This window comes from Sceloporus occidentalis, unplaced genomic scaffold (assembly GCF_023333645.1).
Source record: "Sceloporus occidentalis isolate IW3139 unplaced genomic scaffold, rSceOcc1.0.p SCAF_15, whole genome shotgun sequence".
Classification (NCBI taxonomy): Eukaryota; Metazoa; Chordata; class Lepidosauria; order Squamata; family Phrynosomatidae; genus Sceloporus; species Sceloporus occidentalis.
The window spans coordinates 17,069,121-17,088,897 of NW_028316995.1; the positions used below are offsets into that span (position 1 = coordinate 17,069,121).

The 19,777-nt window shown below is 41.4% G+C and overlaps 1 protein-coding gene across 1 annotated transcript; it reads right to left on the reverse strand.

Annotated features, from left to right (window-relative positions):
• Positions 1-8,099: 8,099 nt before the first annotated feature.
• On the reverse strand, positions 8,100-17,863 carry LOC149303333 (DNA-directed RNA polymerase I subunit RPA2-like). The gene is made up of 15 exons (XM_089481537.1): positions 17,687-17,863; positions 16,858-17,025; positions 16,538-16,684; positions 16,233-16,365; positions 15,582-15,718; positions 15,074-15,297; positions 14,528-14,699; positions 14,153-14,324; positions 13,599-13,880; positions 13,352-13,485; positions 12,863-13,033; positions 12,192-12,348; positions 11,599-11,795; positions 11,200-11,453; positions 8,100-8,982 (listed from the first exon to the last, which is right to left on the reverse strand). The coding sequence occupies exons 1-15, from the start codon at positions 17,861-17,863 to the stop codon at positions 8,100-8,102; spliced, it is 3,408 nt and encodes a 1,135-aa protein (XP_089337663.1).
• Positions 17,864-19,777: the final 1,914 nt, after the last annotated feature.

Consider the following 19,777-nt stretch of genomic DNA (forward strand, 5'->3'; position numbering starts at 1 on the left):
CAGTCCCCAGCTTATTATTGGCAGCAGAAATGAATGACGTTGGTTGAAATGGCTGAATAAAAGAAAGTTACTGACATTTACAAATGTGAAACTATTATTGAAAGAAGATATATAAAATCCTAAATGCCACTGAAATAAAACCTTAAAATAGAATGTCCTGAGATTATAAGGATTTAATAATATTGTGCTGGGAAATAAATTTAAAGAGCAATCAAACAATATTTTCATTTGGCATGTCACATAGAAAATGATAATGACGACTATACATTCCGGGTAATTAAGTGAAGCACCGCTTCTCCGGTTCTCCGAGTCAACACCCGAATCCTCCAGGTCGCGGGAGTGGGGTCTTGACACACCCCACTATTGGTCCATTTGCTCTTTAAATGGGGGTATTACCGCTGACATGAGCAGGAACGCCCCTAACATCAGTGGGAACGCCCCTCCTTTCTAAGTGGCTCAAATAATAGAAATGTCTAAAATGAGCCCTACCAAACAGGTGTGAATAGAGTGTGTTGGCTGTACAGTGTATACAGCTTCTCACACTAATAAAGTTGGCAATAAATATATAAACATAATATAAATAAGAGGTTTTGGTTATATGAATTGGCCAAAACATAATTAAGCTCACGTCAAGGCACACTCTAAATAGCAAGAGAACCCACCTCTCACCCCCCCCCCCCCACATAGTGGGCACACAAAGCAGCTTAACCTCTTCAGGCCAGGTTTTTTTTTTTGTTGTTTTTTTTTACCATGTTTGCACTAAATGACCAGAGCAGTTTTTGTGCTTTTGCTATGACTTTATTCAACTCATCTCTCATTAGATCCCCTCCCCTCAGATCCATAAATCTCCATGTAGATTCCCTCCTCAGATTCCCACATCTCAAAACAGATTCCTTCCTCAGTGATACTCATCTCAACACAGATCCCCCTCAGTGACACTCATCTGAATACAGGTCACCCTCAGTCCCACTCATCTCAATAGAGATCCCCCTTAGTGGCACTCATCTCAGTACAGATTCCCTCCTCAGTCCCACTCATCTCAATACAGACCCCCCTCAGTGTCACTCATCTCAATACAGATCGCCCTCATTGCCTTGTATATAATGCAGATTCCCTAATCTAATGGGCAAAATGTACAATCCTGATTGCCCCATTATGAACCATATACAAAATATTGACAGCCTCTGCCTGTGCCATTAATAAAATACTGTCAATAATTTATGACAAAGACTGTGGGCAATCGGCACATATAATCATTAAAAGGAGGGTCAATAATCCAAAAATTATAGGTAACAATATACTACAAAGGCGCTTTAACATCTGATGATGCCGTGACATCTCAGCCATATAATAAGATCTAATTACACCTGATCCATGCCCAGGCTCATTACTGGCTACAAAAACCCTGTATTTTTGTTGAACATTTCAACCTTCAACTGTGGGTTGGTTGAAACAGCTCAAAGTTAGTGACATTTACAAATGTGAAAATATTGTTGGAAGCAGATATGTGAAATCCTAAATGCCACTCAGATAAAATATAAAAATAATTTTATATTACAATTTCCTGGGGTGATAAGGATTTAATGATTTTGTACTGGGAAATTAATTTGAAGTGCAATCAAAACAATATTATCACTTGACGTATTGCATAGAAAATGATTGTGACTACGCATGGCTGGTAGCATCTTGTAGGTGACCTTTGTGGTTCAGCTGGGATTTAATATTTAATATGGGAATTAATATTTAGTAGTAAAACTTTTTTCTTATAGGGTAGTCTTATATTCAGGCCTTTTCTTTTTTTCCTAAATTAATATTCAAATTTTGGGGGTCATCTTATAATCGAGCATATTCGATATACCGTATTTGCTCGATTATAAGACGACCCTGATTATAAGACGACCCCCCAAAATCTGAATATTAACTTAGGAAAAAAGAAAAAGCCTGAATATAAGACGACCCTAAAGGAAAAAAGTTTTACCAGTAAATGTTAATTCATGTAAACTATTTTTTTTAATAAAAGCTATGATTGAGAAAAATATTTTTTTTGTTTTTATTTCTTGTATTTTCCAGCCTGTCCCCCAGTTACGCACATCTGCCCCCAGGCTTGCCAAACCAATATGGCACTGTGGCCCATGATATGCCTTTTAACCCTCTATATGCCACTGTGCCCCATGGTATGCCTTTTGACCCCCTATATGCCACTCTGCCTCCAGAAATGCCTTATACCCCTATATCCCATTCTGGCATTTAGGGGGTTAAAATGCATATTATGGGGCAGAGTGGCATATAGGGAGGTATAACGCATTTCAGGAGGCAGAGTGGCATTAAGGGAGTTAAAAGGCATTGTATAGAGCACTCTGCCTCCAGAAATGCCTTATACCCCTATATGCCACTCTGGCATTTAGGGGGTTAAAAGGCATATTATGGGGCAGAGTGGCATATAGGGAGGTATAAGGCATTTCAGGAGGCAGAGTGCTCTATTAAATGCCCCCTTAACGCCACTCCAGAAATGCCCTATGCCCCCATTTAACTAACACACACACACACACTCTCTCCCCCCCCTCCCCTCTCCTCTCCTCTCCTCTCTCCTCTCTCCCCTCTCAGCCCTCTCTTACCGGTGCTTCCAGCCGGGGCAGCGGGTTGACGTCGCCTTCTGCTGCAGCCGGAAGGAGGTGGAGTTGGCAGCGGGGGTTTGTATGCGTCCGTCGCGTATACTTTCCCCGGCTGTCAGAGATCAGAGATCTCTGACAGTCGGGGAAGGTCTACGCGACGGACGCAGACAACCCCCGCTGCTAGCCACACCTCCTTCCGGCTGCAGCGGACGTTGTCTACGCGGATCGCGTAGACGTCAACCCGCTGCCCCGGCAATACAGCAGGAAGCACCGGTAAGTGTTTATGATGGGGGGGGGGTGAGACAGGAGGATCCAGGTCCCCTGCAGCGGTGCGGGGGATCTGGATCTTAGTCTCCTAATCAGACTCTATTTGAGGTCTGATTAGAAGACGACCCCGATTAGAAGACGAGGGGTATTTTTCAGAGCATTTGCTCTGAAAAAAACCTCGTCTTATAATCGAGCAAATACGGTATATATATATGTGTGTATGTTTATATATGTGTGTGTGTGTGTGTGTATATATGTGTGTGGTAATGGGCAGGTGTGTATAGGCAGTCATGTGCAAGGGCAGTGTATATGTATATGTGTGTTTCTCGGCATGTATGGGCAGTTGTGTGTAAGGGCAGTGTACTGTATGTGTATATGTGTGTTTATGTTTACAGGATCTGCCTCGGGTGCCAAATACTCTAGGTACTCCAGTGCATGCAGTGGTAGGACCTTTAAAAAAAAAACAAAAAAAACCCATATATATGTAGTGCTTCGGATGGACAATGTGTCGGCCGTCCGCTATATCAATCGTCTGGGCGGATAGATATCGAAGCGTCTGTCAGGAACCACTTTTTTGCTGCCTGAACCATGGCTTTTTCATACCTGTGCCATTTACATCTGCTACCACTAGTGGCCACCCTCCGCCCTCTGGAGCACTCAGAACTCAGGTGTGCCTTGTTACCTGGGTTGAGCCCTAGTCTACATCCAGCTGGGCCTTATTACCTGGATTACCCTGCCTTTATGAACCTGCCCTGCCCTTTAGTCAGGGCCTTTGTATTGAAGTCTATGGACCTTCCTGCTGTGGCTCTGCACCTGTGCTGTTCCTGGTTCCCTGCTTTTGTGTCCTTCCAAGTGGACTCCCTGCTATTGTGTCCTTCCAAGTGGACTCCCTGCTATTGTGTCCTTCCAAGTGAACTCCCTGCTACTGTGTCCTTCCAAGTGGACTCCCTGCTACTGTGTCCTTCCAAGTGGACTCCCTGCTACTGTGTCCTTCCAAGTGGACTCCCTGCTACTGTGTCCTTCCAAGTGGGCTGTGTGCCTTTCGTACCCTTCCAAGCGGGCTGTGTGCCTTTCGTACCCTTCCAAGCGGGCTGTGTGCCTTTTGTACCCTTCCAAGCGGGCTGTGTGCCTTTTGTACCCTTCCAAGCGGGCTGTGTGCCTTTTGTGCCCTTCCAAGCGGGCTCTCTGTCTGTCGTGCCCTTCCAAGCGGGCTCCCTGCCAAAAGACTTATTACCTGTATTTTATTTTGCCATACGTCCGGTTACTTGCTTAGACTATTACCCTTATTTGCTGGTTCTGTTATATACATAAAATACACTGCATTACCTGGATTTTTGTTGGTAGTGTCTTTGTTTGCATAATCATGCACCCTGGGTTACATACTGAACCCCAAGTATCCCCTGCGCATGGGCTCCTACCCGACCTGATCACCCGAGTCCTGACAGCGTCTATCCAACCTCACCAAGGCACTAAATAAATACTGCCTGGATCATCACCTCTCTATCGGAGCGGAATACATCCTGGGGAAGAAGAACCTGGTCATGGACTGGTTTTCCAGACATTGGAGGGATGCCACCGATTGGCGTCTGCCACCTGTCTTCCATGCCATGGATGTGCCTCGGGGCCCATTGGCATTGGATCTATTTGCTTCCTCTCTCAATCGCCAGGCAAATTACTTCTTCAGTTGGTTACCAGATCCAATGTTCCTGGAGGTAGATGTGTTTCTCCCATGTGCCCATGCCCTATTTGGTACATCTATGAGCCTGGCCAATTAAGTGTGCCCAATAAAACCATATATTTTGACAAGACACCCCAGGGTATTGCAAATGCTGGTATTTTAACTCTTTGCATGCACACATTTTACCACCAGCCTTTGTCAAAGTTTGTGTATTTTTCCCACACATTGTACTTTAGGTATAAATTTACCACTCCTGGTATATGTCACGGGCAAAACACCCCGATACAGTGATACCCCACATGCATGGATTTGTCGGGTTGTTTGGGGGCTTAAAGGCCACATGTGGGACATGTGAATTTTTCAAACTCTTCTAAAATGGGCATCCGCTGCCATACAGCGTACAGTCTCGGAGCTGCTGAAAGGCTCGAGGTGGCGTCATTACAGCAACACAGTTTGCGTGCAGAAAGCGAATATAGATGGCTTTCTGCACCCGTTTAAAGGCATGATGGTCCTGGCCCGTCAATTGTCACCAACTGGATGTTTGTGCAGGACATGTCCGTACCGCCAAATGTCATCAATGGGTTAAGAGCAGAGCTAGTTTTTAATTGTAGACACTTCAATACAATGGTTGTTTTGACATTTCTGCAGTGCTCCTGTTTAGATGTAATTTCTCATTTACTGTACCTATACAAGTAATTTTTTCTATCCATACCTTTTGATACCATTATTTTCATATTTACTAGAAAAAATATAAATATGGTAAAAAAATTTTAAAAAAGGGGACTTTTTCTGACTTATTTGAAAAATATTTTACTCATCTACAAAAGCTAATGAAAAAACCTGCTAAATAGATTCTAATATTTCTCTTTGTCCTTAGTTTAGAAACACCCAATGTTTTTTTGCAAGTTATAGGGCAATATGTACAAGTAGCATATTGCTATTTAAATACCCTTTTTTTCAAATCTAGTCATATTGCCCCATGTCCTATTTGGGACATCTTTGAAGGTGCTCCCCATCAAACCATATATGTTTAGAAAATAGACATCTAGAGTATTTCAAATTGTTAGTATTTTAACTCTTTCCATGCACTCATTCTACCACAAGTTTTTGTTAAGGTTTGTAGTATTTTTTTACCCCATACACATTGTACTTCAGGTATGTATTTACAGCTCCTGGTATATGCCATTGTCAAACAGCACCCCAATATGTGTTCATCAACATCTCAGTACAGTGATAACAAGCATGCAGTGGGTTTGTTGGGTTGTTTGGGAGGTAAAAGGCCACATTTGGGGCATGAACAATTCAGTTTTTCAACTTGTAATTTGGACTTGTTGAAAATTCGGCCCCAATGTCCTATTTGGGACATCTATGAAGCAGGACAGTAAAATTTACTCCCATCAAACCATGTATGTTTGGATACTTGACACCTCAGGGTATTTCAGATTCTAGCATTTTAACGCTTTCCATGCACTAACTCTACTACTAGCCGTTAAAAGTTTGTGGTAGTATTTTGTTTGGCTTTTTTCCCCTACTCACACGGATCTTCAGGTATGAATTTACTGCTCCTGGTATATTTCACTGTCAAACACCCCAAGATGTTTGGAGGCTAAAAAGCCACATTTGGGAGGTGTCCTTTTTGGAATTTGGAACGGATATCTGGTCAGCGCCCAGAGCCGTTATAGTGCACCCTGGGGTGAGTTTTCAATTTCGCTGAATGCCTTGCTATGGAGGCATTTCCCCAACACCAACTAAGCTTAGGAGGCGATTCTTGATTTTTTTTCTTTTTTTAAACGGTCCATGGAGCTATCAGACGGGGCCCCTGCAGCAGATTTCTGTGTTGCTGAATGCATTGACATCGAGGCATTACAGCAACACCATTTGGGAGAAGAAAATCTCAGACCACTTTCTACACCTGTTTAAACTCATGACGTGCCAGGCATGTCAATTGTTGTCAAGGGGTTAATTATACCAAATTTAAACTGGATCCGTTCATTTCATTGTAACTGCTTTGCTGCACCTGAGCATTTAACAGGGTGATATTCTTCTGTGAGAGACTTGGTATGCCTTAGCCTGCCATTTCTCAGTGACTAAACTTTTGATTTAATTAAGACAGGGCTTGACAAATTTGTTGTGAATCTAGGCGCCAGGTAAAAAAGTTAGGAGCCAGGATTTTTTTAAACTAACAGTTGGTTAGGAGTGATCGGATCATCATCAGCCCACTTACTAAACTCACAGTGTTTGACCTGGAAGCACCCTGGACTTTTTTTTAATTATTATTATTTTTTAACTCTTTCGATGCTGATGTTCCATTGACTGATATTTAGTCCCCACAAGCTTGTGGGGAAAAATGTTAACCCCTGCAATGCCACGAATGTGTCATACACAAGTGTGGCATTGAAGGGGTTAACGCTGCACTGTCGCTCTCATGGAGCGATCAGGCAGCAGGGGGGTGTTGGGGCTGGTGTCCACACTCATGTGGAGACCAAAGAACCTTCTCCCCTGTCCCTGAAGCTGCCTCTGGCAGCTGGGACTCAATTGCTGGTCTATAGACCAGCCATTGCAGGGAGGGGAGTCTTTGATGACTGCTGTAGGCTTCCATGCCTACAGGAATTATCAAAGTCTGCTTCAAGTCTGCTTCCAGGCAGACCACCAGCAGCAGAGCCCCGTACAAAACGGGAATTAACCCCTAAATGCCGCAATCGCGGCATTGAAGGGGTTAACGCTGCACTGTCGCTCTCATGGAGCGATCAGGCAGCAGGGGGGTGTTGGGTCAGGTCCCCACACTTGTGTGGGGAACCAATCAACACACAACCCCCTTCCCTGAAGCTGCCTGTGGCAGCTGAAAACACGATTGCTGGTTTTGCAGCAACCGCGGTTTCAGCCTACAGGATCACTCCGTGGGAGTGATCTCAGACTCCTGGGCAGACAGCAGCAGCAGCGCCCCCGTGTGGTTACTCAGCCTCTTACATCCACATTTTTTTATGGATGTAAGAGGCTGACAAAACCTAGGCGCCAGGACAAAATTCTCTGTCGCCATGGCGACCTGGCGCCTGGGATTTGTCGAGCCCTGAATTAAGAGCATTAAACCAGTCCACTATTATGCTTAAACCTTAGCCCTATATATTTGACCCTCTTTCTTCCATCCATTGGTCTCAAATTCCCTATTGAACGTCTATGCATTTGTCCTGTCTCTATGGCAACTGGACAAACTAATGGGATTTCCAAAAACTAAATTGTTGGATGAATTTTGTCGAATCTCAAGATCACCCCCCCCCCCCCAAAGAAAACATGAACTTTCCACCGGTGCCCATGTCTAATTTTAAGATGTTTCAGACACACAATGTATGGAATGAAAGCCACATTATTATAGTTTGCGTACATAAATAATGTGAAATGAACACAGAAGACTTTAAAAAGTATAGTAATATCATAAAAAATAACAGTTTATATTTGTTATTCACAGATTTGTACACGATTGATAAAACCAAAAGGCACACAGATATTTTTGGATTAGAACAATTTTTTTTTTTGCTATTCTGTATTTAGCTCACGTTCAATTTCACATTAATGTTCAGAGCTGCCAATTCAGCCACAAAATAGCGGAATACATAAGGTACAGATATTGTGTCAACTGTATCAGAACGATTACAAAATGTACAGTGATAATTTCTATTGCGCATAGCAGACCAAGATGCAGATGGCTTTTCCAGGAAAGGAGACAGCAAGCTCCCACATTCCACGCACACATGTGCCACAGACCGATCAGAACAGTTAAAGAGTCTGTCGTGTAGAAGGAATGACGTACCATGGGCCAGCAGAGCATCCCGTTCCATCTCTCCAAAACGTATACCTCCTTGAATATTCCTGCCACCTACAGGCTGGTTTGTTACTTTATCCCTTGCACCAGTTGTCCTGACTTGAAACTTATCTGAAACCATGTGGCGCAGACGTTGATAATAGACAACGCCAATGAAAATGTCTGCCTCCAACTCCTGGCCGCTAATCCCACTGTAGAGTTTTTCTGTACCATAAAAGTTATAACCTGCCGCCTTCAGCATCTCACCAAAATATTCCAGTGCAGAGTTGTCTTCAGAGAAAGTGAAAGGAGTAGCATCGTGGCACAAGCCATGAAGAGCTGCCGATTTGCCGGCCATGCTCTCAATCAACATCCCGATGGTCATTCTCGATGGGAAACCATGTGGGTTGAACAAGATGTCTGGCACCATTCCACTTTCCGTGAATGGCATATCCTCAGAGGGCCAGAGTTTACTCAGAATGCCCTTCTGGCCATGTCTACTGGCAAACTTATCCCCTATGGTAGGATTACGGGGGACTCTCATAGTGATGCAGACAGACTTAAATTTTCCAATGCCAAGGTCATTGCTGCACACTTTGATGTTATCAACAACACAGTTTTCTTTGCTCCTGAAACAAGAGAGAAAATAGGTGTTTATTTGAGCACAACTATAACGATAAATAAAAAAAGTCCCATTTATATGTACAGCTAAAATGGTTGGCGCTCATGGGTTCATTATAACAAGCTCCTTTGTCTTTGGAAACATATGTACAAGCTTGGCACACACAAACATATCTTCTATATACAAACATATCTTCTATAATGCTACTACAGAGTGTTGCACAAATGTGGTCCACAAACTATCATGTTTGATTAGAAAGCTAGATGGGGGGCACGACGAGTGTAAATAAGAATCAAATCATAAATGCCAGTTGCTATGTGGCAGCTTTGTAAGAAATGATAAACACTAGGGCTGCAACTAACGATTATTTTAATAATCGATTAGTTGGCCGATTATTTTTTCCATTAATCGGATTTTTTTTATTTAAAATAATGTAATAAAAAACTTACAATTTACACTTTCATCTCTTTATCACAATGGCATTTCTCTATTCACCTTCTTATTTTACTGACATAATAATAAAAGCTACAAGAACCCAAACAGTGTTTCTCAAACTAGGTTTTAATACAAAGTTATTAGTAAATATTAATTCATGTTAACTATGTTTCATATTTAATAAAAACTATGAGAAAAGCCTTGTTTATATTTTCTTTTATTTACCAAACTGCCCCCAGTTATGCACATCTGACCCCCAGCTTGCCACTCTTCCCCCATATATGCCTTATACCTCCTATATGCCAGAGATTCCACTGTGCCCCCTGATATGCCTTATACTCCTTATATGCCAGTGATATGCAACTGAACCCCCTGGTATACCTTTTACCCCCAGATATGTCTTATGCCCCCCTGATATGCCTTATACCCACTATATGCCACTGTGCCCCCTGATATGCCTTATAATTTCCAAAATGCCACTCGCCCCCATTTATGCCTTATACCTCCCTATATAACACCGTGCACCCTGATATGCCACTCCGCCCCCCATAAATGCCCTGCACCACCCTGAAATTCATTATACTCCCTGATTCACCACTCTGCCTCCCCCAGATATGCCACTCTGAAATTCATTATACCCCCCATACACCACTCTACCTCCCCCTATACACCTCTCTAACTCACCCATACACCACTCTGCCCCTCTGCCCCCTCCCATACACCACTCTGCCCCTCTCCCCCCTCCCATACACCACTCTGCCCCCCCCCCCCAACAGCCTCTGTTACTCCCCTTCACTTCCCCACTGGGGCTTCTACAATATGTGATGCTGGCACTGCATCGTAGAAGCCCCAGCGGAAGTGGAGGGGAGAGACGGAAGCTGTCCGTGCGCATCGCACGGACACTCACCGGCTGACAGCGAGGGGAATCCAGGTCCCCTGCAGTGTTGTGGGGGATCTGGAATCTAGTGTTATAATCCGATCTCTGTTTGAGGTCAGATTATATAAAGAGAGGAGTTTTTCTGAGCATTTGATCTGAAAAAAACTTTATAAATCGATAAAAATCGATTCGACTAATCGATAATGAAAATCGTTGTCAACGAGTTTCATTATCTATTATCGATTTTATCGATTAGTTGTTGCAGCCCTAATAAACACACATCCCATTTACCACCAGAGGAAATCAAAATTTGCAAAGACCACTACTCAGCTTGAAATAATCATCACGGGGAATCATTGAGTTCAGGTGTTTCAGCTGCTAACATGTATTTAAAATCAAAGACATAGGCAGCCATCTCCATAGACAAACATTGGCAGTAGAAGTTCATGAAAGTTCTTCCCTGCAAAATCAAACCCGGCCACTGTAAGCACTATTATTATGAAGTGGAAATGTCAACAGCTCAGTCAGAAAACGGCAGGTAATGGTCTACAGCTGTTTTTCAGGGTTTGGGCTAGGCCTCTTAATTCCAGTGAAAGGTAATGCCAATGCAAAAGCATACAGACATTTCAGACAATTGTATGTTTCCAACATTGTGGCACCAGTTTGGAGAAGACCCTTTCCTGCTTCGACATGACTGCGCTCCTGCACACAAAGCAAGACCCATAAAAACATGGTTTGAGAAGTTTGGTGTGGAGGAACTCTATTAGAATGCATACAGCCCTGACTTTTTGTGCCACGATTGGGGTGTCTAGCCTATTACCAGAAAATGGAAGATGTAGTAACCCTGCAGATAAAATGACAGAGCACGCTATCTTTATATCATGAGACATCGAGAAATTTTGCAAATCCTACTTGTAAAAGATGACAAAGTTCTCTCCTGTGTTGAGGTTTAGGTAGCCATAGTAGGGTTCTCCAAATTGCAACACAGATCCCACCGGGGGAAGACCATCCTCATCAAGCTTGCCCTGCACTCTTTCATCTTCAATTTTGATCCCAAACACCAAGTTGTCTTCTCCAGATTTAACTTTCTTAGTAAGGTCAATAAAGTCTGTCTTGTAGACACTTCCATGTCCAAACCCTCTTTCCCACGATGACTTGTTTAATATCTGATAAAAATGCAAAAAATTTTACAAATAAAACGAAGCAAACATCACAAAGAACAAATGAAAACATACCCTTATTTCAAGGATACTGAATATACACAGTAGTTTATAGAAATGTGTATTACGTTTTTGAAGCACAGCTGCTTACCATGGCATCTTCCATGTCATAGCCTGTATAGGAGATGACCGCTACAATTGCATTGGTGCCAACAGGGTAATTATCCATCTCATAATAATCATACATTGATGGTCTCACAAGAGGACTCTGGGGGGTTTGCAGGCGGTACAGTTTATTGTCAGAGCGATCTTGATAAGTCATAAGCGGAAAGCCCATGGTTTGCTTACCTAAAACAAAAAAATGTTCATTTAACTGTAGATATGAAGCTTAAGAATAATTTTACTTTTTTACTTTAAATAATTTAGTCTTACAATACTTGAGAATTGCATCTTTATATATTAAAAAAGGACCAGAGAAGAACATCTTTGAAACAGATTTTTACTTTAAGATACAGTGCTACTTTCTTGCATTCATATGGTTAAAGCATGTTGTGTCACTGAACCTCTCATTCCATCCCAAAGCAGCTAAATGGTCTGCAAAAAAGATGAGATGCTTTTACATTAGAAGAGTAAATAGTTAAAGTAATTTAGGATGATGCCCTTATAAAACTTTTGTGAATCAACCTCAGCCTTAGCTATAGTGGTCTTTACATCATACTTAATAAGACAAACTGTCTGACTTACCCATCTGGCACTGGTACATATTCCTGGGGCTTTGGTTATGGTCTGAGAACGGAATGAAGTTGGCTACCACGCTCATCATACTGTGAGGAAAGAGCTCCTGGTGAGTGGTGACTCCAGGCACAATGTCACCCTCATATATGGCCACATTCAAGAAAACCTAGAGAGAGGTTAAAAAATAAAATAAATTATATATATTAGCTGAAATTAAAAAGTGATATACATCATTTTCAGCTGTTGGGTGACCAACACCTTAAAGGAACCCTCCAGTCATCACGGCCCCTTTACAATATCATGTAATTCACGTGCAAATTCAGAATAAACATAAATTTGCCTCTTTCTACTGTGGTGTACACCCATCCAGTGACCAGGGGTTCAGGTGGGTTTTTAATGAAAAGTAACATTTATTTTAAAGGGGGTCCTTTAAGTAGTCAATCAGTGGTGGGAAAACACGAATGGAGGAGATTGCACTGCGGGTGTAGAGCTGCAGTTTCTCAGTTATTTTTTCCACAGGTTGTAAAACCAATTTAAAAAAAAAAAAAAAAAAAAGTATTTTAACATGCGTTCTTTGTTGGCGAGGCTACATGCGGCAATAGAATATACCTACAGACAAGCAGACCAAAAAAAACCCCCGCATATTACAGACACATTAGCATTTTCTTCACCAGTCATACCTGTTCCAAGGAACCAATCAGTTCTTCTTTCCCCAATGCGAGGTTCCTCACAGGACGTACCATCCTACACGGTGTGGTAAAAATAAAAAGCCCAGGATACAGACTTGCTTTCCCAGTCATTGGAACGAGAACAATTTCAGTCCAAGGTGGAATCTTCCTTTCCTGTGTAACCTAAATTGGGAAAATGTATTAAGACAGAGCCGTGAAGACCAACGTGGTACAAATTACCACCCGGCACTACAGAAATTCCTGATCCACAGCACTGTCTACGGGTTTGGCAGGTGCGTTCTTAGCCTTAAAACAGCTTTTTTACCTCAAAGAAATAAAACTACAGCTTTTAAAATTCTGTATGTGAAAAACCATGAAAGATTTAACAATCTCATTTTGAACTGACTGCCAAACCCGCAAACGAAAACTTTAATGTCCATTTATCTTAGGGTGTTTAGAATAAAAACAAAGCTTTTAAAAAGGAAAGAAAAATAATCAAACCTTAAAACATCTAAGAGTGTTGACGAGGATGGGGGCTAGATCTTTCTCTACCCAGCCCACCATGGCACCATCTAACATAACTTCGTAGCAGTCTACAAAGGGCTTTCCAGGAATACTATCCACTGGAGTAACACCTGAAGGACAAGACATGTCCATTTGCAATGTGACAATAACAATAACACTTATTTGTACAGTCATTATAGTGATGAAATCTGAAAACATTGCCTGGATTAAAGAGTAGCAGTACCTAGTGAGCACAGCAAGAGCAACAGGGGAGCCTTGATTGAAGTCTGTGTCACAATCTCGCACACTGTTGTCATGTGGTTCATGAGGCCACAGGGCTCACCATCTGGTGTGTGCACTGGGCATAAGAATCCCCAGGACTCTGGCAGAAGGCGACGCACACTGGTGGTTCTCATCTTGGCAAAGGCAGCACCTCTGTGTACACAACGGAAGTGTGACAGATACCGGATAAAATTAAGCTTGTCTGCAACTACGGCCATACCGGATGACTGCAACATGCCAAGGCCTGAAATATGAAAAATCTGGTATTAGATCTGAATTCTGACATTCTTGGAGACATTACATGATTGATGTGAAAGCCATCCTGCTACACCGACATAACTAATAAATATCATTCAGAACCAATGTACTGTATAACAAGCAGTTCTCATCCATCTCTAATGAAAAGTTAACCAAGTTATGATGGTTAACCAAGTGAAACCAGTTACATGTAAAAAGAGCATGCACTGGTTCACTTATACAGCCTGAGAAGGGGCAGAGTATAGCACAGAAACTCACCAGATTTAGACTGGAGATTACCAGTCGCCAGCAGATATTCACATGGTTTTGTGAGGTCAGACGTAGATGTAAATACTTTCATGATGGATTCCGAAGTCAGGAGAAATTTAGATTTCTGGGCATGCTTATCAAGATTTAACTTTGCTGCAACTAACCAAGACGCCATCTTTTCCTAGAGTGAAATAAAGTAGTTGATGTGTAAAGGAAATCAAAATAATCACAAGGCCAAATGTTACACTAAAAATAGTATTTAGCCAATAAAATAATATATTTTCACTTTTTGCCAATTATCGGAGTGGAAAAGGTAAACAGAATTATTGCAGCTGCATTTTGCAATAAATGCAATTTGGTGATCCCGTGATGACCAACACTAACCTTTAAGAACATCAGAAAAAGTTGCCCAGGCGTTAGAACCTCCTGATTCATTAAGCTGTCTGGGTTTTCTTCCATACACTCATCTTTAGCAAAAGTGAAAAGCTTCCTTGTCATTTGACACAGCATGTAAAACTTCTCAGCGTTGGAATTAAGATGTATACAAATACATTGGCTGCAAAGGTGGCAGAAGAGCAAAGTAAATACAGATATAACTGTCCATTCTATCCAAACAATTAATAGGAATAACTACAGATGTTAGCTGGCTGCTCAATGACTATCTATCCTGTATGTCATTTCATCTGTTTTATTGTTCTAGCCAGCATCTTAGGCTGGTAAAAAGGATTGTGGGAGCTGCAGTTTGACAGTCCTGTTGGTAACGTCACAATAAAAAGGTACCACCAACTAGAACTATATAAATGTACCCAATCTTGGCTTATGATCGCTTCATCGTCACTGAGTTTCTTAACAGAGATTAGACTTTTATACCCCTGCCCATTGCTTAAAGAACAATGCAAGAACCTACAGGGTGAAAACAGTCAGGCTTACTTTATCAAAAACTCTGCAGCTTGTTCATCCGTATACCAGTCCGGAAGGTAGAACTTCACTCGGAAACGCTCGCCCAGATACTTGTGAACCTGTTTTTGACTGTAGCATTCCTCCTCCATAACAACCCTCAACATCTGAGTGACACAGTCCCTGTAGAAGGAATTATCTTCTTTGCCTTTTATCAACTCAGAAAATATCTGATAATCTGAAAAATCAACTAGTGCCTGGAAAAAAAACCCCCAAAAAATAAAATTAGATTATAACCGCTACTCAAACTAATATGTGCCAACGACAGCTACAAAGAACATTTCAGACTGTATAATAGTTCCTGCAACTGATTTATCACTATAATTTTTTCTTCACAAACAGCAATAAAATTATTAGATGGAACTCACAGGTATTTACATGCAAATAGGCCATTGTATTTAAATGTAAAAAAACTTTTGTTTTTTTTAACGAGTATTTAAGTACATCTAAAGGACACTGTGAATGAGTGCGTAATATTAACCTTTAGTGCAAATCCCAGAGGAATGAAGAAGAGTTCTTTCTGATAGACGAAATTCACCATGACCGAGCCATTTTCCAAATAATGTAGGTTCATATTGACAGCAGTATGTTCATCTCTGACACATCGCAAGGTGATACCTTCACAGTGTATTCAAAAGGCACAGTATTAACGTAAAGCATTTACAAGTCCAAGACAAAGGGAACACGGATAATACTAAAGGGGTACATTGATGGAGGTTCAAAGAACTATGTCATATGCCCTGTTCGATGAAAGGAAGAGTCATGGGGAAGAGTGTAAGTATCATAGCTTAACACATTTGAGCATCAAACATAGTAATATAATATACACGTGTGTGTGTGTGTGTGTATATATATATATATATATATAATATATATATATATATATATATATATATATATATTCATATATTCCCTGGACAATGAAAAAAAAGTACTTCAAACTATACTTTCTTCCTGTTGGCTACTACTGTAATTTTTAAATGCCAGAAATTTAAATTGACTACAACATTTTGTGTAAATGGTACAGCTAACAGATTATATATAGACATATGTAGACACACTGATATACTATCCCTCAATGTATTTTTACATTTCATTGTATGGTACAATAATTATTTAATACATTATTTACCATATTGCGTGTATCCAGGTCCTCGACCTTTCCATTTGGGGCGAATCATTGCAATGGGAAAGTTTCTCCGAGGCATGATTAGCATTCGGATAACTTTTTCTATCCCGTTCATTATGAAATAGCCTCCCATTTCCTTGTGGAGAAAACAAAAAACAAAAAAAAATTGATATAACGACAATAAAATTTCATAAAACTAAAGAAAACGGAGACAAAAAGTATAGATAGTGTAAAGTTGGAGCATTATTCCTTCAGTTGTGGTATGGCCATAATAGTTTGCATTATGACACGACAAAATCTCGTTTTACCTGTTCTTCCTCGTGGTGCTCAATTAGTTGTTTTGGCGAAAGACCATACAAATTGCAAAGCTTTGATTTCACCATGATGGGGACATAACCAAAGGACTGTTTGATGACACCTTTCTGGACTCCGTTTACAGACCAGCTTATGTCAGCCTAAGAAGGTAAGAGCATAAAACAAAACCAAAATAGAACACATTTTAATTCATAACCCATTTATTCTCGGAAGAAAACTGTGATGCTAAACAGCAAATTGCTATAATGTTGATCTTTTGTGTTGTTGTCCAGCAATAGGTAAATGTCTACATAAGTTATTAATAATTACTCACGGTCAGTTTTCCGCGATAAGTGCTTCTGCGTCCTCTGCATTCGGCTGGGAAAATCCTCTGATCCTTACATATGCCTCCCTTAGGCACCATAGGTGGGTTTATAGAGGCATCCACAAACGCAAATGAAACTTGATCGTTCCTAAAAGCAAACTCTAGTGGACGCGTGGACTAAAAGAACAAATAAAAAGATGCATTTATATATATATTAATTTAGAGTAACGCAATAAGAAGCAAATGAAAATGTATGTGCTACTGTTATTCTATGACCATGACAACGATAAGAGATACATAAGCTAAAGTTCAAACATGTTTTGTATGCACAAGAGGTAACGTTGTGATTCAAATTATATATATTTATACTTCCTTTTCATCTGATTCGTGGGGGGTCTGGCCACATTTTAGTGCTGATCACCGGATTTACCAAAATCGTGTACATTTGCAACTGGCAGAAATCTAATACACACATGTATCCTTATTGTTACAATAACCTACGCGGTATACAGTTATACTGTTTTATGACTGACATCGGTAGAAACAATATATGTCATTGTATTAGTGTCATGGAATGTCATTGTACTCTGGGTACAGATGCTATAAAAACCTGTGGGTTCCAGATGTGAATATACTGCATGCATGGCAAGTAACACTATACCAGGGTATACCAGCAGCAATGGGGCGGACACACATATTTCAAGTTTGCCTGAGCATTGTGGGAGTCGGGTGGTGCAAACTTTACTGGCTAAATGATATTAGGGAGCGAGCTAGCTGGCACGGAATTAAGTTAGCCAAGAAGTTTATTTTGATAGCACAGCGCCGTTATGGTGCCCACCTGCACTGCCAGCCTCAGCCCCTCTGTCATAGCCTGGTTGAAGGAGTCAATGTGGGCCCGTGTGAGCTCCTGCACAGGAGGGTGCTGGACTTCCCCCGGCTTTCCATATCGAGGGTCAGTCAATTTCTTCAGACTGGGCTCGCTGGGTAAATGTTGCCACTTCTTAGCGATCTCCATCCCGCTGCAGCTGGGGGCAGGGCGGGGGTGTTAAACAGACGAAAGAACCCCCCCAGAGATGGATCCGCGTGCTATTCCAATATCCCCGGCTTCCAGCACTCCACAGAGCAGCACATGTGCACCAAGCAGGAAGACGTCCGTCGCACTCACATGGCCGAGTGACGCATTTCCGGCGCCGTGTCCCCGCTTCCTGTTGCCAAGCTGGTCAAAGTGACAGCTCGTTCATTCGTTTTCCGTGCTGACCGGCAGCGGCTGGGACTCTGTAAGCGAGCGGCCGGGATATGTGTATGTGATGAGTGGATTACATTGCTTAGAATTTGTCTTTATATCACACCTTGCACTGCTAATATGTTGCTGCGTGCTACATCATATGGCAAGGAGTGGGTTAAAACACTTTATGTATAATCTATCTATATCTATCTATCTATCTATCTATATATAATATGGCAGTGCATATTTCCTTCCTGTTTATGGGGCCATAGGATGACAAACAGCTCTTTCATGTGTCCTATGGGCTTTATTCGCTAATGGGAGTATTGACAGGAGAGTTGTGGTTTCAGCTCCTTGACTTCACTTTACATTATGAAGAGCCAGCGCCAGGGAGCTTCTGCCTCCAGTGAAATGGTCGGGAACCTTTGAGTTAATAAATTCAGGGCCAGTGGCTACTCTGAGGCCCCCCCCCAACACCTATAAGCTACAGTAACATTGCTTTATGGTAACATTTGTTACCATTTTTCAAATGTATTTGTCCTTTGTATTGCATATTTTGAGAGTATTTTCAGATGTTTTTTTTTGTTTCTTAGCAATATTGCCAGCTTGGTAATCAATTTTCTCCATGAAACCGAGTTGCAGACCTCAAATTGCCGACACTTCATGCTGGTGCCCACTCCGGTGTAGTGCAGTGTTGTGTTCACCTTCCGGAAAAAGTCACAATCACTCGCATACATACATATATACACACACACATATAAAGTACATGCATACACACACATACATGACAACAGCTTAGCAGATACCTTTTATTTTGGCAAGATATATATATATATATATATATATATATATATATATATTGTGGGATAAATGCAGCAATTTAAAGACTAATCTGCATTGTTTAGCCCTTATTTTCTCATATTTTAAGGGATTGTAGGGCAGTGGCAGCAGCACAACATGGGTTCTATCTGAGAAGCCAACAAACACCTTGCACTTGTCCTGGTTGATCGAAATGTGTATAAATATATATGCATGCATGTCCAAACACCTTTAATCTAAACGTATATAAATAGATTAAACAGGATACATACTAGGTATTTGGTAGTTTTTCAGATTATACTTCTTAATTCCTGTGGTGGGATCATGAGGTCTGTCTTATCTCTGTATCAGTGCTCCATCGCAGTGCGGTGTCTTCAGTGCTGAACACCGGGATATGTCATCATATCCCGATGCTCAGCTTCAATAGCCGTGGTAGCAGTTAAACAGAGGTCTGTATGAAAAGTAACTGCACCATGCCATAGCTTTGCCGTCTCTGATTTAGTCCAAGACTGAGCAACCTTAGACACTTCAGTTGCTGCAGACTTCCTGTGATGCTAAAAGACCATCAGTGGGGCAATAGGGCCAAAATTCATAGTGCTGAAATAAAGCACAGAGACGCTGATTTGTATTTTGGTGGTATGTAGCCAAAAGTCATCCATCGTTGCTCTAGATTAACATGTAGTGTTTGTACGGTGTAGTTGGTGGCAAAAAGGCGTGCTGTAAATGTTATATATCAATGATAGAGATGGTAGGATTTAAATAAAGGATAACTAGGACTATGTGCATGTAAGAAAAAAAAATGTATCCTTCATTGAAAACCTACTGTCGCTATTGATGATGCTTTGAATTACGGGGAGGGATAGGAGAACCCCTGGACAGCGGATC

Excerpts from the sequence above, each read along its gene's own strand:
- LOC149303333 (XM_089481537.1), bottom strand. The coding sequence starts at position 17,863 with ATGGAGATCGCTAAGAAGTGGCAACATTTACCCAGCGAGCCCAGTCTG. Across the intron at positions 13,034-13,351 it reads ACACTCTTAGATGTTTTAAG|GTTACACAGGAAAGGAAGAT; the intron begins GTTTGATTATTT and ends TTCCCAATTTAG. Across the intron at positions 12,349-12,862 it reads TGATTGGTTCCTTGGAACAG|GTTTTCTTGAATGTGGCCAT; the intron begins GTATGACTGGTG and ends ACCTCTCTCTAG.